This window comes from Dermochelys coriacea, chromosome 14 (assembly GCF_009764565.3).
Source record: "Dermochelys coriacea isolate rDerCor1 chromosome 14, rDerCor1.pri.v4, whole genome shotgun sequence".
In the NCBI taxonomy this organism is placed as follows: Eukaryota; Metazoa; Chordata; order Testudines; family Dermochelyidae; genus Dermochelys; species Dermochelys coriacea.
Genome location: NC_050081.1, coordinates 13,475,578 through 13,496,858, shown reverse-complemented (window position 1 = coordinate 13,496,858; position 21,281 = coordinate 13,475,578). Strand labels below are relative to the sequence as shown.

Sequence of the window (21,281 nt, the reverse complement as noted above, 5' to 3'; positions counted from 1 at the left end):
TAGGTAGGCAGGCATTGCCAGACTGGATCAGACCCATATCCTATATCTGACAGTGGCCTGTACCTGATGCTTCAGAGGAAGGTTGTAAGAACCCCACAACAGGCAGATGGGAAATACCCCTCCCACACACATACTGTCCTCCTGATTGCTGGTAAAGATTTGCTTAAGTCCTGAAGTGTGAGATTTAATGTCCCTTCCAAAATGTCTATCATTAATTATGACTCTGGATAGTCTTGTTTATATAAATATTCATTCCTTTCTGAATCTTGCTAATTTCTTGGCCTCAATGACGTCCTGTGGCAATGAGTTCTACAGTTTGTGACAAAGTCTTTTATCAATTTTGAATATGCCACCTTCAACTGTATCTGCTCTTGTTTTTGTGTGTGAGATATACTAAGTGTCACCACATCTTTCTGGAACATATTATATGACTAGCCTCCATTACTTGTCCTCCTTAGCTATAGGAGGAATGTTTCCCCCCCCCCCAGGATCTGTTTAATACTTTACATACAAATGTATTTAAAAAATCTTTTGTGCATAAACATAACCCTTATACTTTACCCTAGCACAGTTTACCTTAGCAATACTTACCCGATCTTAAACACTAACTCAAACCCTATCCCAAAGCCCTAATACTAACTCAAAACCCTAAACACAACCCTCAGTAATTACCTTAAACCTTAACTCTGCACTGCAAGACTAGGTTACAGGAATAAAATGCAGTGGTGGGTCCAGGGGACAGATGCTAGGACTCCTGGGTTCTATTTCCACTTCTGCTGCTGACTTGCTGTGATGTTGGATTCATCATTTAACTGTGCTGTGTTTCAGTTTAACCAGGTGTATAATAATAATGATTTGTACCTCGCAGGTGTCACATGGCTTGATGATGCTTTGAGATCCTCGGAGAAGGGAGCAGTGTTCTTTATAGATTAAAAAACACAAATGGACAAATTTGCTCATGTTCAGGTTATGTGCTGGCCGCTAGATGGCAATGCTACTTAGTTTAATTTAGAGGGAGCTGCTCAGAGTACAGCATTTTAGCTGAAATTTTTGAACTTCAAATTTATTGGAGGAGTTGCCTTTATTTATTCAATTTTTTTCCTCATTTAAAGACATGAACTTACTGGTGACTGTATTTCAGTCACTGGAATCGAAGGTTATTTCTACATTGGGTAAAACATTTCACATTCTTTGCATGTGTTTGCAGGATAATATATTTAATGTATCCTGACATTTTGTATTATTGCTTGAGTCAGTGGATGCTGTAACTGGCAAGGGTTCAAAGGTCTTGAATGGACTGTCTTTCTCTAACTATAAAGACAAGGTGGATGAGGTTATATCCTTTATGGGACCAACTTCTGGGGAGAGAGACAAGCTTAAGGGAGCTCAAAAGCTTGTCTCTCTCACCAACAGAAGTTGGTCTAATAAAAGATATATTAGCTCACCCACTATTACCTCACCCAACTTGTCTCTCTCATATCCTTGGGACCAACACAGCTAGAACACTGCATTCAATAATGGAATATTTCTCTAACTATCTAATACATTAAATACTGTACAGAAATCCTCCAGAGATCCAGCAGGAGAATGAAAAGGATGGCTAAACCATTTAATTACTACCTGTGTTTTCAGTTCCTTTATACACGTATAACAATTCCAGTCATTCATAAGCTACCAGGAAGGAGTTAATATAACAGTCACTAACTCAGTGATATGAAGTGATAAAGGATACTTGTAATGAACCAGCTAGAGAGTGAGAACATACTACTGCCCCCTACTGGGTGGAAGTAGAACTGCTCATCTGAGAGTCATAGCCTCAATACGGCTAAGGGAGATGGTCCATTAACTCAAGGAGCAGGGAACTCTGCACTTGGAGCAGGATTCCTGCTGCTGTCATGGACTTCCAGTTAGTTTGGTTAGTATGGTTTGTGATGACCATAAAAGGTTAAGTAGCCACGGATCTGTTACAGCCCATTCGAGAGGGAAGGTAATTTGTTGGGCAGCTGGTTAGGGAATAGGTAACAAATGTACCAGGAGGTCAATATGGCAGGTGGGCTGAGCATAGGGGGTTTGGGTCTTTGACACAGTACGCTCTAGTGATATATCCTATTTCTCTGCAGTTGTTCATGCATGCAGCTAAGCTCCCTTCACAGATAAACCTCTTATGAGCAGAGAGGTATGTTACACCTGCCAGGGGTTTAATTAACCTCTTAAGACACTTACAAGCATGTTCACAGAATTAATCTATTGAGTGACAGTGAGATGCTACAAGCATTTGGGAGTTTGTGCCGCTGGTCTCGGCCCTGCTGGCAGCTGGTGCTGCTGCAGGGGCTTCTGCAGGACACACTGGGCAGCCCTCAGCCATGGTTAGATCATTTTTATTACTTATCCTGTTTGTCACTTTCAATATGAAATGTAGCAGCAAACACACATTATGGGAAATCACTGCTACATGCAGCATGGTAGAGGATTCATCATTATAAAGTCAGGGGGCCCGATTCTCTCTTGCTTTGTGTAACCTTGATGCAGATCTGGGATAGAAACAGCCCCCTGGGACACCTCCCCCAAAAGGGGGTTCCCTAGCCAACACCGAGCTACCAGGGTTACCCGCCCTCTCCTGGTGTAGTGAGTACTCTAGAACCTGAGAGAGTGTAGCTGAAGCACACTGTCTCCTCCCCCCCCCCACCTCCCATTTGCTTTCCAATGAGTTGGTATCAAGGGGAGCAACTTGGTAACAGCCCCTCCACCTCCTTTGTTACCTGTGGTAAGAGGAAGTCCTTACTTTCTGCTCCCACTATGCGTAGCCATATGGCCTCAGCTGGAGGACTGTGTCCAGTTTTGGACATCACACTTTAAGATGTGGACAAGTTGAACAGAGTCCAGAGGAGAGCAACAAATATGATTGAGATTTAGAAACCCTGACCCGGGAGGAAAGGTTGAAATTATTGGGCATGTTTAGAGAAGAGAAGGCTGTGGGGGGAAGGGAGGTACCTGACAAGTCTTCAAATAAGTAAAAGGTCTGTTATAATGAGGATGGTGATCAATTGTTCTCCAAGTCCACCAAGGACAGGACAAGGAGTAATGGGCTTAGTTTGCAGCAAGGGAGATTTAAGTTAGAAAATTTTTCCTAATATCCAACTATATGGATAGTAAAGTTCTGGAATAGGCTACCTAGAGGTGTTGTGGAATTCCTGTCACTGGATATTTTTAAGAACAGGTTAGACAAACATCAGTCAGGGATAGTATAGGCATAGTCCATCCCTCACAATGAGGCAGAATTGAGCATGTGACCTCTTGAGGTCCCTGTCCAGCCCTACATGTCTACGATTCTGTGACAGATATGGCAATTTCCTGCAATATCCTTGAAAGACCTTAGGTATGAAATGTATGTATTATAGAGGGTCAGGATTGTGTGTAACTTCTTTATGGAGGAACTGTAACAAATATTGCAACCCCATGCAGTATCTTTGGGGTCTCTTGGTTTTAAATGAATGATTTATGCAGGATTGTGCTCTACTCCAGGGGTTCTCAGCCTTTTTCTTTCTGAAGCCCCCCAGACATGCTATAAACTTCATGGCCCACCTATGCCACATGGCTTTTATATGCAGAAAACTTTGGCTGGCATTAAGGGGTAGCAAGCAGGACAATTGTTTGGGGCCCCACGCCACAAAGGGCACTGCAAAGCTAAGTTGCTCAGGCTTCTACTTCAGCCCCAGGTGGCAGGGCTCAGAGCCCTAGGCTTCGGCTTTCTGCCCTGTGCTCCAGCAAGTCTAACGCTGGTCCCATTTAGCGGAGCCCCTGAAACCTGCTCGTGGCTCCCCAGGGGGCTTGGACCGCTGGTTGAGAACCACTGCTCTATTCCATGACAGAGGGCTACTACAGCTCTTGCAAGAATTAAAAACAGTGGGTAGTGATTACAGAAAATTCACCAGGCTGTAATCTTCCCCTTCCCACCCCGAGAGGTATCATCTCTTGGGGAGATCACACATATTAGTTCAAATCAGATTCTCCAGAGACCAGCAGACAGAGAAAGGACTCCTGGATAAATAGCATGAATCTAAACCGACTCAGAAGAAAGGCCTTGATTCAGCAAACAGGCAGGACTTTCTGTCAGGACTTTCCTGAGAAGGGTTGGAAGGACTTTGGCCTCCCAAGGCCCCATAAGACTGATGGGCGATAGCACATGTCTAGGAACTTTTATTGTTTTATGTTTTCTCTGTAATGCTTTCACCTTAACAATAAATGTGCTTGCTTACAAAGAGCTGTGTGGTAACTTGTAACTGCTGGCAATCACAGCTGTTCATAGCCTTCAAAGAGAAAGCAATGTGTAGATGCTGGCCTGTCCAGCTTGTTGGGATTGTCACAGTGTAGGCAGGGATGTGTGCAGACTGGAAAAGCCCCAATCAGGAAGGAGAGAGATGCAGATCTCTATCTAAGAGAGGTGACAGCTGAGGAGCCAGAACCCTAAATCTGTGCCCTTGGTAGACCATGGAGGAGTAATACAGGTGCATTTGCCCTTGAATTGTGGCATGAAATAACCCTACATGATTGGCCCAAGGTCCAACAGCAAGTCAAGGGCAGAGGTGTGAGTAAAACCCCAGTTTCCTGATCTCTCGCTCAGTATAGTGCCCCCTCTGTTGTAACTTGCTCCTTCTAAACTGCTTGACCTGTCTTACAAAAGAGAGAGCTTAAAATAAACCAGCTACTTCAAAAGGAACAACTCCTGCTAATTGTAGCACTAACAAAATGATGATAGCAGCCAACCATTGCCCTGGAATTATTTACAGCTAACTAATGCAACTCGATTAACAGCCATAGTGTAAGTGACATCCCAAAAACCAACAAGAATGAATTATTCAGAAATATTCCAAACATCAAAACACAATGTTGCATTAATTCATAATGACTAGCTGAGGAACAGATACAGCCAAAGAAATGCTGAGACAAATTGGGAGTAGAGAAGAATACATGTCTTAGTACTAAAAATTGGTCATGTGTGTGGATGGTCATAAGTCTGCTAGGATTCTAAAATGGAGTTAATTCAGGAAAAATAATTTCCCTTGCCTACTGGCACCCAATAGAGTTTGGGATGGGGGGAAATTAACTAGGAAGTAACATGAAGAAAGTTGCATATTGTGGGAATATCAAAATTCAGATCTGGATTCCAATGTTGAACATGGTAAACTTCAGGCGTGGAGTTTTGATCTGCCCATTGTAAAATAGGGGTCACCTGCCAAATGTGGATCTGAGTGCACCCCACTGCATGTTCATGGAATTTATGGGTCTTAAGGTACAGGGGTCTGGGTTGGACCCTTCTGTACCCAAAATATTAACGGAAATTCTGGGAATCAGTTACTGACTTTATTGCAAATGAGTAAAGCTCTTATGACCATGAAAACACTGAACATAAAACAAGAGAAAAATCAATTAAAGAAATTACTAGAAAAACTGTACATTTTAAGCTTTGGGATAAGTTGAACCCATGAGTCTATAATATGCTTCTTGCAATATTCTGCTACTAATTTTGTATTAAATGTAAGAAGAATTGTTGACCGGCTATGCTTTATATAGACCAAAGTAAGGAGGGTCCCGTGCCCACCAGTATTCAGTTGAAGCAAGACAGGGTGAGAGTACAGGCTATTGCTGTAAATGTTATATCAATGTTTATTTCTATTGTGGTAGCCCCTATAGAGGTTGTCGGTACTGTATGGAGCTGCACTGAAAAGACAGTCAGAACCTCCCATTTGGTCCATCTTTCCTCTGCTGGAGTTAATGTAAAGTAGGCACTAAGGGAGAAATCCAGAGCCTCTCAAAATCTATGAGAGTTTTGCCATTGACCACAATGAGGCCAGGATTCCACACTTAGTCTTCCTGTTTCCCCAAATTACTATATTCTTGTGCTGAGCCACATTTCTCCAGTAACTGTTTTTACATCAAAGAAGAATGCAGCCACTACAATCCTGATATCTAGAGCTGGCAAACTCTAAAACTATAGATCCCAGAGATGGGCAGAAGCAGAGCTAATTTATCCCCACCACCTGTATTTTTCCAGTGTGCCCTGTCTTCAGGGGGCCTTAGTCTCTGCTGCCTGGCACCCCACGTGCTCATTTACACCTGTACAAACTAGAAGTAAACTGCTACCTGCAAAGTGCATGAAGAATTCTAGTGTGGTAACATTTTATTCCCCTGGTGCACAGGTTTAAATGCCAGAAGAAGGGGCAGCACTGGGGTCTGGGTCATGTATGTCTAGTTTTAAGATTGTAAACTCTTTGGAGCCGGGGCTGTCTCTGTGCCTTATGAAGCATATTACCAGCAAATACAAACTCTTACATTCCCTGTGAAGGGCCTTTAAGTACTAATGTTGAACCTGAATACCTAAAGAATGAGAAAGCAATTAAAGCAACTTTCACAGCTAGACACAAGAAAACCCCGCCACTAGGCTAGCTGCCAGGGATTGTGTGTGCTCTGTTGACTTATATGACCGAGGAAAGCTTCAGCTGGATAATTTACTCTTCCCAGGTTACATAGCCCTTGAGTGGAGAAATAGGAATGGAGGAAATATAATACACCATAGTGACAATAAATTTTGCTCAGTAAACATGGGCTGAGAAGGCTTGGTGAAGGACAGAGTTCTGCCTGCTATCCCGGGCGTGTACAGATCATACCAAGGACTTCCCTGGCACTCGGAACTATCCAAGAGGTGCTGTCCCAAGTTCTGCTGCCTAGAAAGTTCATAGGTGGTCTCTATTTGGATGACCCTTCTTTAAAATGATTTGCTTTGGGAATAAGCCCTGCTTCTCTGCTGGAAACGCATTCTGCTATCTGTGCCTCCAGATCAAATCAGAGGCACATCCAGGGGTTGGAGAAGCTTGCACTGCTGCTGCCCAAATTGTACCTGGTTCTGTGGGTAAATAAAAAATCTTGAGTCTCCTCCTAGGGCAGCAGCCTGGTGCCTTTCACCAGTATTTGCATACAGTACCTCTAAACCAACTTGGACTCGCTTTTGCTTGACTGTCACGGGGCATGCACTGTGTTTTATCTCAGCATGCCTCTTCTTATGCTAACATGGAACACCTGTCCTGCGGGTAATAAGTGAAAAGCACCTTTGTCCTGCAGCAGCTGTGGGGAACAGGATGCAAATTAATTAATTCAACTCCAACCTCACTTCTCCCTGCAAAAAATTGACAGAGTACTCCGGGGTCTTCCACGGGATACATCAACTCCTCTAGATAGTTGCCTACAGCTAGTTTTACAACAGGCTACATAAAAAGCACTAGCGAAGTCAGTGCAAACTAAAATTTCATACTATGACTTGTTTATACTGCTCTATATACTATACACTGAAATGGAAGTACAATATTTATATTTCAGTTGATTTCTTTATAATTAGATGGTAAAAATGAGACAGTCAGCAATTTTTCAGGAAGTGTGCTGTGTCCCTTTTTGTATTGTTATGTCTGATTTTTGTAAGCAAGCATTTTTTAAGTGAGGTGAATCTTGGGATACGCAAGACAAATCAGACTCCTGAAAGCAGTACAGCAGTCTGGGAAGGCTGAGTGTTATTGCTGCATCATCTGGTGCAATCTGGCCAAACTGTGTGTGCTGGAAAGTAAATAATGCTGTAGGAGTGAACATGTTCAAATGGAAGGTAAACAAGAGTTGGGTGGTTGTGGTGCTAACATTGTGTTCACAATACTACACCAAAAGGTGCATTGGTTAGGCATGTATTGTATTAAATGGCAGCCTTAGAAAGATGTCAGCACTAATGGTCTTCGCAAAAAAAGACTACATGAAAAGAAAATAGAGAGAAGGGGAGGCAATGGATGAATAAGAGACATGGTTCTGACTTACTCAACTTATTAAAACACTTGGATATGTGGCCAGGTTTAGTGCAGCTTAGAGAATTTCCTGAAATTAGGTTTCAGGGATTCCAGAGAGTGAACAAAATCTCATCCTCATATGGAACTGTCCTCCACCATATACTCAAGTACTTGATATTCCTGGGAGACCATCTCTTGTGTTTGAATTGCCATGCGCAGCTCTACATTTTGTCATGGAGTTTATGGTGTGGAAGGGGACTAGTCAAACAAGAACTCAGATATTCCTTCTCTTCTGAGTACATATTAAAGATGCCATAATGCTTTGGTTAGAGTAGGGAGTTGCCCTAGTATTTTTGCATGCATATAGTCTGGGATGAAAGGCTCTATAAGAAGTCAAGGCACTGCCAAGAGGCCAGAAGCAGCACAGCTAGTAGCAGCTGCTATCATTATTTCCAGTATTTTACTTACCTAATTACATAAAAAGCATCTGAGATTCAAATTCAGCCTTGGTCTTGCTAATAGTATGGTAATTTTCCCCCACATTAATCACTCAAAGAGGTAGGTAGGTAGGAGTGGGTTGATGGGTATGTGTTGTGTTCAGTGCCAGAGACAGCAATATAGTGCTCTGTTTCCAAAAGCAACAAAGAGTCCCGTGGCACCTTATAGACTAACCGAGGTATTTGAGCATAAGCTTTTGTGGGTGAATACGGGACTCTTTGCTGCTTTTACAGATCCAGACTAACACGGCTACCCCTCTGATACCTGTTTCCAAAGGGCACCTACTGAGTTTCCAGGTTCCAGGGCTGGAGGAATGCAAGCCCACCCACATCTAAAGGGTGTCCCCCAGCCTAAAGAGAGGAGCCACTGGACGCAGGACTCAAGTCCAAGTGAGCTGTAGCTCACGAAAGCTTATGCTCAAATAAATTTGTTAGTCTCTAAGGTGCCACAAGTTCTCCTTTTCTTTTGGCGAATACAGACTAACATGGCTGCTACTCTGAAAGGACTCAAGTCTGTTTCCAAAGGAGGCAGGTGAGAGCAAAGTTGGCCCTGAGGAGCACTGGTAAACGGAGTCGGGGAAAGTGCTTTAATTAGGGCTTTGGCCTTCTGAAGGTGGTTACTTGCCTAACTTGCTCTGAAAATAGTTCAGCACCCATGGTAGTGCCTAGAATTTAGAAGTCGGGTCAGTCCTTGCTCGTAAGCCTTGCTTACGCTAGGAAAACGATCCCGTGCTGATAAAGGGATGTCCGCAACAGATGCAGCTGAACTGGTGCTGAACACTTGACCCGAAAGGGCAGAGGAGAACAAACTGCGTTCAGCACCATTTCAGCCACCCTGGTTAAACCCGAAAAGAAAAGGGGGACTGGGGGTGCCTTAGAGACTAACAAACTCATCGACGAAGTGGGCTGTCGCTCACGAAAGCTGATGCTCACATAAATGTCAGGTTTCAGAGTAGCAGCCGTGTTAGTCTGTATTCGCAAAAAGAAAAGGAGGACTTGTGGCACCTTAGAGACTAACACATTTATTAGAGCAAAAGGTTTTTCCACCAAATGCATCCGGTGAAGTGAGCTGTAGCTCACGAAAGCTTATGCTCTAATAAATGTGTTAGTCTCTAAGGTGCCCCACGTCCTCCTTTTCTTTTTTGGGGGGACAGCCTCACACGGCTGCTACTCTGCAACCTGGTTAAACCCAAGTCACAGATCCAGCCGCTCCTGAACGAGGTACTCCCCGGCTTTGGCACCTTCCCCGGGGAGTTGGGCTCAAGCCGCCCAGGGCCCAACCGGCGGACGCCCAAGCGAACTGTCCGCCTCCCCGCCCCCACCTCCCGGCCGTGCGAGCCGAGCGGCCGCCCCAGCGTGGCGGAAGAGGGCCGGGCTGGCTGCTGGGGAAGGAGCCGCCTCTCGGGCGCCGCCCGGTCTCTCCCCGCCGCTCGGCTCGGTCCCGCACCATGCAGGCTTTCTGCGGCTCCCGCTTTTGGGTAAGCGGCGGCGCCCCGCGGGCCGGGGCATCCCCCGGCGGGAGCCGCGCCCGGGTCCCCCCCCCCAGCCGGCGCCAGCAAGGGGTAAGGGCGCTGCCGTCCCAGGCGCGCTGCCCCGGGGACAGACAGAGCCCCCCCCCCCCCCGCCGGCTCTTCGGCCCCCTCCCAGCCGGTCAAGGGGGACGTACTGATGGGCCGCGCGGGGGGGGGGGGCTCAAGGGGTATGAACCCCCTGCTAGGGCAATCGGGGTGGGGGGCGAGCCCCACCCCTTGGGGGTTTGGCCGCGGTGGGGGCGGGAGAGCGCCCCTGAAAACAGCTCCCGGGAGCAAGGAGCAGTCCGGCCCCTGCAGATGCGCTGAAGGCCCCCGTGGGCTCTGTCCCAGCGATGGAGAGGATTTGCCATGTGTCTTGGGCTTAAAACAGGAGTTTTCGACCCTTCCCCCCCCCACCCCTTTCCCCTTTTCTCATTTGCAGACCCCTGCAGCATTTCGAATGGGGGCGCAGACCCCCATTGAAAATGTTAGGTAGAGTCTGCAGCCCCCCGCGGGTCCCTGGACCACAGGTTGAAAAACTACTGCTTTAAAAGAACCCAGAAAGTCTGGGACTCTGGAGGAGAGGCGGCTCCCAGGCTGGTGTCTGCTCACTGCTATAGGCTGGTAGGGGTGCAGGGTGGGATAAGGAAGGGTTTAAAGACCCCCTTTGGCACCACAGAGCTTTTCCAGCCTGTTGTGTTAACTTCAGAGCAGTCCCAATGAGGCTGGGGAGGTTTGGTCCACTTGGGTGGCTGAGAGAGCAGGCAGCAGCATCTCATTGGTAACCCCAGAGCATCAGCCCCCAATGAACCCACCAGGGCTGATCAGGTTGGGTGGTTGGTGCCCTGTTGCAGGGTGATCTTGGGGCTGGAGGGCGTTGGACCTGGGCTGGCTTTTTGAGAGGTGCCGAGTGCCTGCAGCTCTCACTGACTTCAGCTGTAGCTGTGAGTCCTCTGAAAATCAGGCTCTGGATCCCACCCCAGTTCTGCCCTGGCCTTGGACAAATTGCTTAGTCTCCCTGTGCCTTAATTTTCCTGCCTTAAAATATGAGAGTAATAAGATACCACAGTGGGGGTGTGGAAAGCTCAGCTCACTCCTGTTTGCAAAATGCAGCCCAGCCTAGTGATAAAGCTCCAGGCTGGGACTCGGAAGACGTGGGTCCTACTCCCAGCCCTGTCACTAGCCTGCTGGGTGACCTGGGGCAAGTCACTTCATTGGTTTGTGCCTCAGTTTCCTCATCTTAAATGATTCTTAATGTACTTAAATCTCACTGAGATCTGATGAAAAGGACTCTATGGAAGCTGGGTATTGTTGTTTTTTGAGATCCTGAGATGGAAAATACTGTAGAAGTGCCCTCACTTACAGCTGTCCTGAGGCTATTGGTTTCTGCAGAAATTAAACTTCCATTCTTTTATAAAATTATTTCTAGCCCTTATGGTTGAGAAGATCACAATCAAAATGCCAGCTACTGCTGTGTTGTTCTCCTGAGTCTGCAGACAGTGCCTCAGGTACTGTCATTCAGAGTCCAGCCAACATCGTTCAAAGGGTCAAGAACCGTATCAGTTTCATGCTGTTGCTGTTAGTGGAAGTTCTGAGCAGCTGCAGAGGCAGGCCGGGGGGAGATGGCAGAAGAGCGGAGACTTGTCCCCCTTGTAGCAGCTGAGTAGCACTGGGCGAGGAACATAGAAGCAACCTTTCCTTTCTTGCAGCAGCCAGGAGGCTGTGGAGTAGGGAAAGAAACAGAAAGCACCTTCTCCTTCCCAGCAACTGCGGGGAAACTACACATTTTATCAAAGACCTAATAGCTAGAAGATAATACAAAAGATGCAGTCCCCAGGTAGGGTCAAGGAGCAACACCCTGGTGGTGGTCGTTTGGCACAGCGCTCTGAGCTTCTCACTAGGGCTTGCCCCTGGTCTTTGCAGGTGGGACACCTTACTCTCCAGTCTCATCTTTCATATCACCTCTGGCTTGCAAGGCTACTCCGCTTGCTCCTGGGTGTCTGGGGAGTGTTTCAAACTCTGACCATATGAAGCCTGCTAGAGTGTTAATTGTAGGATGTGTTGTCATTACTGTAAGGTGTTCTGAAGTTTAAAAGCCATGTCTAAATGCTAAGTGTTATTAACAAAATGTACTCTTCAGTGTTTCCCCAAACTGTAGTAACAGCTGTTAATAATCCTCGGAGCTCTAGATCTCAGTCCTGTGACCTGATCCACACAGGCAAACCCAAACTTCACGTGGAGCTCAATGAAGTCGCTGCCACTCAAGTGTGTGTGACAGATTTGGAGCTGCTCTGTAATAATTTTATGAATAATCCATGAGGACCTGGTTATGAGGTTGTTTACTATATGAATTATGTTGGTTTAGTTTAATAGAGGGCTACTGAGGGGAAAACAAGCAGGAAGGACAAAGAATGGAGCAAGATTAGAGTGGGGAAAATAAATGATTTTTCGGTTTGGTGGAAGTTCCAAAAATATTTGAGGTCCATTTCGGGGTGGGGAGTTGAACCTGGGTGTCCCATGCCCCAGATGAGGGCCTGAAACACTGGGCTAAAGGTTAAAAGGAGCGGGACAGTTGCACCATTACAAACACTGTCTCTGCCTTCTAGTTGGTTTGTGAAAGGCCGAAAGTATTTGTTTTAAATACGGGAAAAGTTTTGGGTTGACTGAAATTGCATTTTTCATCCAATAAACTATTCATCTGAAAAATTCCACCCAGCTCTACTCAAGCTAAGCTGCTTTCCAGAAAAAATTGAGGGCTGTTACAGGACAATGGCAGAGCCCTGGGCTCTGAGGACTCTGGTTTCACTTCCTACTGAGACTGCAGGAGTGGTTTTAACCAGAAGGGCCAAAGCCCAGGAATGCAGAAGAACAAAATAATCTTGGGACTTTAAAATGGGACACTCTCTTAAGAGAGGAAGGAGTTGTTCAGAGCGGTTAGGCTGCAATCCAGGCACCTGTGGGGGCTCTCTGAAGAAGTTAGGCATGGAGATTACCATTAGGTTGTGGTAAAACAGACATACACAGAGACTGTTTTAAAATCTTTTTTTCTCTAAAAGCTTTGTTCCTGCTGTAAAATAGACAATACTTTGGTTTTAAGAAGGCTGTCTGGTCAGTATATTCACTGTTGGTCATAGACTCCAGAAGGGAAAAGCCATGGGTGTCAGAAGCTGTCAGACCTGGGTAAGCTCGGTTGATGCACAGGATGCTGCAGCCCAGTGTAAGAGTGGGAGAATTCCAGTTTGGGAGAGGAAAAGTCACAAGGCCTAAAGCCTGTGGGCTACAGTGAGAGAGACCATAACGTGGAGAGAGGTATGGCTAGCCTGAAATTTTGACAGCATGTCCATAGCTATTTCATAGAATCATAGAATCATAGAATATCAGGGTTGGAAGGGACCCCAGAAGGTCATCTAGTCCAACCCCCTGCTCAAAGCAGGACCAAGTCCCAGTTAAATCATCCCAGCTAGGGCTTTATCAAGCCTGACCTTAAAAACCTCTAAGGAAGGAGATTCTACCACCTCCCTAGGTAACGCATTCCAGTGTTTCACCACCCTCTTAGTGAAAAAGTTTTTCCTAATATCCAATCTAAACCTCCCCCATTGCAACTTGAGACCATTACTCCTCGTTCTGTCATCTGCTACCATTGAGAACAGTCTAGAGCCATCCTCTTTGAAACCCCCTTTCAGGTAGTTGAAAGCAGCTATCAAATCCCCCCTCATTCTTCTCTTCTGCAGACTAAACAATCCCAGCTCCCTCAGCCTCTCCTCATAAGTCATGTGCTCTAGACCCCTAATCATTTTCGTTGCCCTTCGTTGTACTCTTTCCAATTTATCCACATCCTTCCTGTAGTGTGGGGCCCAAAACTGGACACAGTACTCCAGATGAGGCCTCACCAGTGTCGAATAGAGGGGAACGATCACGTCCCTCGATCTGCTCGCTATGCCCCTACTTATACAACCCAAAATGCCATTGGCCTTCTTGGCAACAAGGGCACACTGCTGACTCATATCCAGCTTCTCGTCCACTGTCACCCCTAGGTCCTTTTCCGCAGAACTGCTGCCGAGCCATTCGGTCCCTAGTCTGTAGCGGTGCATTGGATTCTTCCATCCTAAGTGCAGGACCCTGCATTTATCCTTATTGAACCTCATTAGATTTCTTTTGGCCCAATCCTCCAATTTGTCTAGGTCCTTCTGTATCCTATCCCTCCCCTCCAGCGTATCTACCACTCCTCCCAGTTTAGTATCATCCGCAAATTTGCTGAGAGTGCAATCCACACCATCCTCCAGATCATTTATGAAGATATTGAACAAAACGGGCCCCAGGACCGACCCCTGGGGCACTCCACTTGACACCGGCTGCCAACTAGACATGGAGCCATTGATCACTTTCAATGGGGATGGATCTAAGTGCTTTGCTGAACTGTGGCCCTAGTCTGTTATTGTAGAACAGTAAAGTATTTATTTCATTAATATGCATACGATAGCAAGGATAAGATTTTTCAAAACTGCCTAAGGGCTTGTCTACGTGTAGCAGCAATGCTCACTCCAGGATGTGATTTCTAAAGTGCACTAACTGGTCCATGTAGACCCTACTAATGCACATTAAAAGTTCCCCAGTGCACTTTACCGTAGAAATTACACTCCTGTAATGTGCATTGCTGTTTCTTGTGGACGTGCCTTCAGTCCTAATTTCAAAAGTGACTTGGGCATTTAGGGGCCTAAGGATAGATTTGTACGGGTATTTAGGAATCTAAAGATGCAGACGGGTACCTTGGCCCAGATTTTTAAAGGTATTCAGGCTTTGCTGTGCTTAGCATTGCAATGCTTACGTTTCATTTTAAAAAGGGATTTAGGCACTTATGAGCGACAATCCCATTTTGGCTCCTAAATGTCTAAATCCCTTTTGAAAGAGATTTACACTCCTAAATCAGTTAGGCTTTGCAATTCTGAGTGCACCAATGCCTAAATACATTTAAAAATCTGGGGCCTAGTGGAATTCTCAAAAGTACTTAAGCACCTAACCTCCCCAAAATCAGTGGAATTTAGGTGCTTTTGAAAATCTCAGTAAGTGCCTATCTGTGCTGTCAGGCACATAAATATCTTTAAAATTTGTCCCTAAGTCGCTTTGAAACTGAGACTTATGCTTTTGTCTGTGTTCAGTTCACTATCAAATATATCATTTCTCGATATGGGGGATTATGTCTTGCTAGTAACAGAGAATACCTGTTCAATCAAGATTTCCACTTACTACTAGTGTAATCCCTTATAAACAAATACAAGTGAAAACAGTATAATATGTCTTGGCAATTATTCACCACACAGATCAAAATGTTGATTACATATAAAAGAAATATTCTCTTGTTTAACAATTCCCAGGAGAACATTGGTCCACAGCACTAAACTGCAATAGCAATATTTGTTAACGAAACAGTGTGGGGAGGGAGGGCACACAGTATTTACGTGTAAAATGTACCCGCAGTGATGCAGGCTCTAGGTGTGGTGTTAATACTTTATGCAGTCCTGTTACACATAAGTGTACTCACAAGTACGGGAGCTGGAGTAGAAGTTTTATAATCCCATGGAATTTTGCTTTTGAGAGTAGTTAACTATTTCAAGAGTAACTATTGGAGCTGCTTACCTAGGGATGTGATGGATTCTTTATTACCTGTAATCCTTAAATTACGATCTGAATGTCTTCTGAAAGATGCTGTGTGCAGCTCAACAAGCTGTCTGGTTTGGTGCATGAATTATTGGGTGGAATTCTCTGACCTGGGTTATGCAGGAGATCAGATTTGAGGATTGCACTCATCCCTTCTGGTCTTAAAATCTGTGAATCTTTTCTAATTAATTAGGATTATTTTCTTGGCTCTGTTACGTTGTTTTGTCTGTCTGTCAGATTTCTATTTTGTTTGGTTGGCACATATCTTTGAAGATTATGGCCCTGATCCTCGGCTGTCCTGCAGTTGCTTTATGCTGAACCTAGCACACAGTGCCATAACGCCAGTGTGATCAGCCATACAGAGATCATCCAGTGGTGCAGAGTTCCTTTGACACATCTCTTCTGGGCAAGAGGGGTTATGGTTAGGGATCACCTAGCATAAGATAGAGCAGTCTTCCAGTTGCTCTTGCATACATTAGGGGAGTGGACTGATGCACAGCCAGATCCAGACTGGGGGGGTATGCATATGAGATTCAAAGCCATCATTGCTCTCCTCCTTGAGTTGTGTGCTCATTTAGATCTAGCATGACCAGGTTAGCAGAAATCATGCGGTAACAATGTTGGGTAAGATTTTCAAAAGCATCTAAGGGCTTTAGAAGTACAAGTCCCATTCACTAAGAGTAGAGTTCTCAAAAGCACTAAATGACATAGGTACCCCATTCTCATTGAAAGCCAGTGGGATTTAGGAGCCTAAATCCCCTGAGTGCTTTTGAAAATTTTACCCTAGATCCCTGAGGAGCTTCTGAAAATCCCCCTCCGTATTTTTACATTTCTGTTACAACCGTTTCCTTATCTGTCTTCCTGAATTTCAGTGAAAACAATTGTGGGTTGTTTTGTTTTGTTTTTTTTTTAAATAAAATTCAAGAAAAACCAATTAAAAGTTTAAAGGTTATCCTCTGTTTCCCCCAGCCCAAATGGTAGAAAGTTCTAAGTATTCTTTTTAAAACACATCCCAAATGTAACAACATAAAAATGTTTGAATACAGCAGTTCATTTCTGCCTTTTGGCTGGAGTGTGGATAAGAATGCTTTTTAACTGAGTAAATGTAGCTGTCTTGAATTTATCACAGAGCTTACTAGAGTTTTCTTCTTTGTTTATGGTGGTGGATATACGAATACCACAGCACTGTATATTCCTAAAGGATGCAATAGAATCACAATATTTTTTTCTTCTATGTCCCTTTTTTAAAACCTCAGCCCCTCCCATCCTGGCCTCAGCCTTCGAGAAGCCCCACATATTTGCATGCTTCATGTGAAACTCCTTGCGGGATCAGGGGCCTAGATTATAAGATCATGATCAAGGGACCTTTTTTCTGGATTTTAAAACCAGAAGGATCCATTATGATCAACTAGTCTGACCTCCTGTGCAACACAGACTAAGAATTTCACCCAGTAATTCTTGCATCAAGGCCAACAATTTGTTGAGCTAGATCTTTATCTTTTAGACCAGGATGGGCAAACTTTTTGGCCTGAGAGCTACATCTGGGTGGGGAAATTGTCTGCAGGGCCATGAATGTAGGGCTGGGGCAAGGGGTTGGGATGCGGGAGGGAGTGCAGAGTGTGGGAGGGGGTGCAGTGAGCAGGAAGGGGCTCAGGTCAAGGGTTTGGGGTACAGGAGGGGTGCAGGGTGCAGGAGGGTTCCCTGCCTGCCCTGGCCCCGTGCCACGCTGCTCCCAGAAGTGGCCAGCATGTCCGGCAGTGGCTCCTGGGGGTGGGGTGGGGCAGGCAGCTCTACCATGTGCTGCCCTCGCCTGTGTGTACCACCCCTGAAGCTCTCATTGGCCGCAGTTCCCCGTTCCCAGACAATGGGAGCTGTGGGGGGTGGTGCCTGCAGGTGAGGGCAGTGCACGGAGCCTTCTGCTCCCCTCTTCCTCAGGGGCTGCAGGGCTGTGGTGCCAGACGCTTCTGGGAGCGGCACAGGGCCAGGGCAGGCAGGGAGCCTGCCTTAGCCCCCTGTGCCACGAGGCTGGCAATCCTGTGGGCCAGATTGAAAGCCCTGATGGGCTGGATCTGGCCCGCGGGCTGTGTTTTCCCTCCCCTGTTTTAGACAGACTTCCAATATTGATTTAAGGACTTCACATGATGGAGAATACACAACATCCCTTGATAAGCTGTTCCAGTGGTTAATTAGCCTCACTGTTAAGACCTTGTGTTCATGTGATTATTATTTTTTTGTACCGTACTTGAGTCTCTTATCTTTACTGAGGCCTCGGATTGCTTCTGTAATACAAATACATCATAATCAATTCCTATCTCTGTTCAGTGTGTCTTCCCAGGCAAGGATGATTTTTATATCTGTGGAGTTTGTATTGTACCAATGGCATTGTCTATCGTAAGGAAGTTTATAGTACTGTAGTGCTTTAATGGTTGGCAGTATTTTCCAGGTCAGCAGGAGTTGCATACAACTAACTAAGAGCAGAACTTGTCCCAGTGCTCTTAAGAGTGAGACTTAAATCTTTCCAAAGAGTGAGGAGAGTGCTGAGGACAGTACGCTGGTGACTTTACATGACCTGCTTTGTCGAAGAATGCAAGTTAACTGTTCATTTTTGTGCTTTGTCCAGAGAGGTTCTTCGTGGTATTTCAAATTTTTCATGTACTACAATCTTAGAAGGATGAAGGTGAAGGACAAAAATTGTGCTGTGCATACAAAATAATGTAAATGCTTTGGTCTCAGACACAGCACTATACGAACAAGAGTTAGGTATTATCATTTTATGGATGGAGAAATTGAGGCACAGAGCAGTTACATGACTTACCCTAGGACACATGAGTCAATGGCAGAGTTAAGAAGAAAATCCAGAGCTGCTAGCTTTCAGTCACTTGTTCTGACCACTAGTCATACAGCCCTCAAATCACTAACACACACACATTGTGCGTTTATGTATGAGGACAATATTTCTCAAAACAGTAATTTAAATGAATCCAAAGCACCAATGTTTTAAGGATGTAAGATCTGTTTTATCTGACAATTAGGAGCTAATGTTAATACCTGGTACCATGCAAAGCGCCAGTGCTTAATTCTCCAAGTGCCACACACTTCTCTGCTGCCAAAGACAGCATCTTCAGGGAAGGGAGAGAAGAGGATGAGTGCTCATCGTCCTTGACAGCATAGCGAACTCTGTCTTTAAAGCTCAGTTCTTATCTCAGCTATATGATACTGACCACAAATTGCCTCCTATTTCATTGCATCATTTATCAGCTACCATGTCTGCATACAGATAAACAGGAAATTAAGCAATATGTGACCCGTATGATTTGAGAGAAGTAGACCATAATGTTGATGCAGTTGTTACTTTGCTGCATCTGTCAGCCCCTCCAGTAAAACATTAGAGAATATATTGATGGGGATGATCCTTCATTGGGCAAGAAGGATGGGCATGATGACATGTTGACTATTACCTTATCAGAGGTAGCATGACCTAGTGGATGGAGATCTGAGTTTTATTCTTGGCTGTGTCACTGGCCTACTGGGTGACCTTGGACAAGTCATTTCACCTCTCTGTTCCTCAGTTTCCCCATCTATAAAATTGGAATAATGATACAGACCTCCCTTGTAAAGCACTTTGAGATCTACTGATAACAAACGCCATATAAGAACTAGATGGTGGTATTATCTATCCCTGATTTCTGTGATGTTGTGTGTATTGACAGAAGACCTTTTGCTGCTCAAAGTGAACAGGAGCAAAGTCCTGTCTCTTTCTCTGGGAGAGGGTGAATTCCAACAATTCTTTCAAGCTAGAAATTATTTGCTTTTTCATTGGAACCTGACACAAACTGTACAAGGAATGAAAGAAAGTAGAAGATGACTCCTGGCTCTGCTTTGAGTGCATGCTGATGTTTCAGCTAGTGCAGAACACGTGAGCCCTGTTGTGTTAGTGGCGCAAGCTGGGACAGGCATGTTACATTGACGCTTCAGCGTATAACTGTAGATTTTGATTTGAATCTATTAAGTCCTCTATGTTCCTGATCTTGGCCATTGTAGAGATCATCTCCTATGGCAGTCCCTCTACTTCAGCTCTGCATAAGCCAGGTATTTTTGGAGGAAAGCCTTCAACTCTGTAACTTGTGGTCCTCAATTAGTCAGGTTTTGGACCTGTATACGCAGTAATCAGCAGTGAGCTTTTTGGCTCATGATCAGGTCAGGGCAGATGCTCATTCTGACATTACTAGCTATGTAACCAGCTTTTGTGAGTGTGGATAATGAGATGGAACCTGGTGGATGAGGCTGCTTTTAAGTGCCTGTGATCATTTCTTTCAGAGAGACCCCAGAGGGGTACGGTGATCATTGCCTCCCCTTCCTAAGGGCTCTTGGACATACCTCCCTGTCGGTTGGTCATGACTTACTGGTTTGACTGAGTTGAACCTTCAGAGCACAAGAGGCCTTACGTTTATTCAAGCATTGGCTTGAGAGTCAGTGGAGTGATGCAGTCCTTGCTGATGGGTGGGTCACTGAGGATGTTTTAACGAGTGTGGGGAGAGCTGTCCAGGGATGCTGCCCATCACAGACTGCAAGTTGTTTCTTATAATTCGTTCTTAGCTGAGGAAAGATGGTCCAGTGGAACCTGGGCTTTGGGAAGCTGAGTTCTATTCGGTGTGTGAGCTTGGATAAGTCACTTTGTCTTTCTGTGCCTCTGATCCCCATTTCACGACAGGGATGTTGTGAGGCACTCAGATACCATGGCATTTTGGGGGGCCATATAAGTACCTAAAATAGATAGAATGTAATTGCACCAGGAGACTGGAGGAGAAGCTGCCTGTTTTTATAAATAAATAGATAGGCAAATGATATGTTTCAAATGAGAGAACAACTAATTAGTCATTTTGGAGATCAGATCAGGGCTTATTCCTCTCTCTTGATACCCTCATTTAACCCACAATTCTCTGTTCCCAGATTAATCTGTGCCTTGACATTTGACACATGCCTCATTTTTCCCATCCCACTTGAAGCTAATTTTATTTTATCTAGGGACTCTCAAGTGATGCAATTTCAAGAAAGACATAATCAATGGCAATGCTGTGAAAATGAGCAAGATGTCTGTGCTTGTCTTTAGCATAGCTCCAGGCACCAGAATGGAAGCTTTCCATGATCTGTGGGCTGGCATGATGTCCATTCTTTCTGAGTCAGGCACGCTGTGTAACTGGGCAGAGTTGGGTCAAGTGACTTTTATTCATTCTGTCATTCCAGAAACAAACCTAATAGCTCATTTGGCACAAAGCGTCCCCCTCAAATGTGAAAAGAAAAGGAGTACTTGTGGCACCTTAGAGACTAACAAATTTATTTGAGCATAAGCTTTCGTGAGCTACAGCTCACTTCATCGGATGCATTCCACCAAATGCATCCGATGAAGTGAGCTGTAGCTCACGAAAGCTTATGCTCAAATAAATTTGTTAGTCTCTAAGGTGCCACAAGTACTCCTTTTCTTTTTGCGAATACAGACTAACACGGCTGCTACTCTGAATCCCCTCAAATGTGAGTAATTTCCCCTCTTAGCCACTTATGTGTTGCATTTAACCTCGTTTTCACTTCAAAACAATGCAGGGGGCTGTGAGGGGGAGGATGTAGGCTATTTCAAGAATGGGGTGAGTCTTTTTGTACTGGCAGAGTTAGTGCCAATATAGTTCAATACATCTATAGTCAGTTTATTTTAATCAAATAAAATTGAATGTAAAAGTCCCTTGTGGAAAAGTTTTTCATTTAAAGCCCAAATAAAGTTGTGAAGTTTCAAGTTATCCCATTGC

The 21,281-nt window shown here is 45.0% G+C and overlaps 1 protein-coding gene across 1 annotated transcript in view; it reads left to right on the top strand.

Moving 5' to 3' along the window:
- The first annotated feature begins 11,637 nt into the window (after nt 1–11,637).
- ABCC3 (ATP binding cassette subfamily C member 3) overlaps nt 11,638–21,281 on the top strand; it is a 76,846-nt gene continuing 67,202 nt past the window's right edge. Inside the window, 1 exon segment of the mRNA XM_043497606.1 lies at nt 11,638–11,751. Coding sequence (XP_043353541.1) covers nt 11,653–11,751 — 99 coding nt within the window. The 5' untranslated portion in view covers nt 11,638–11,652.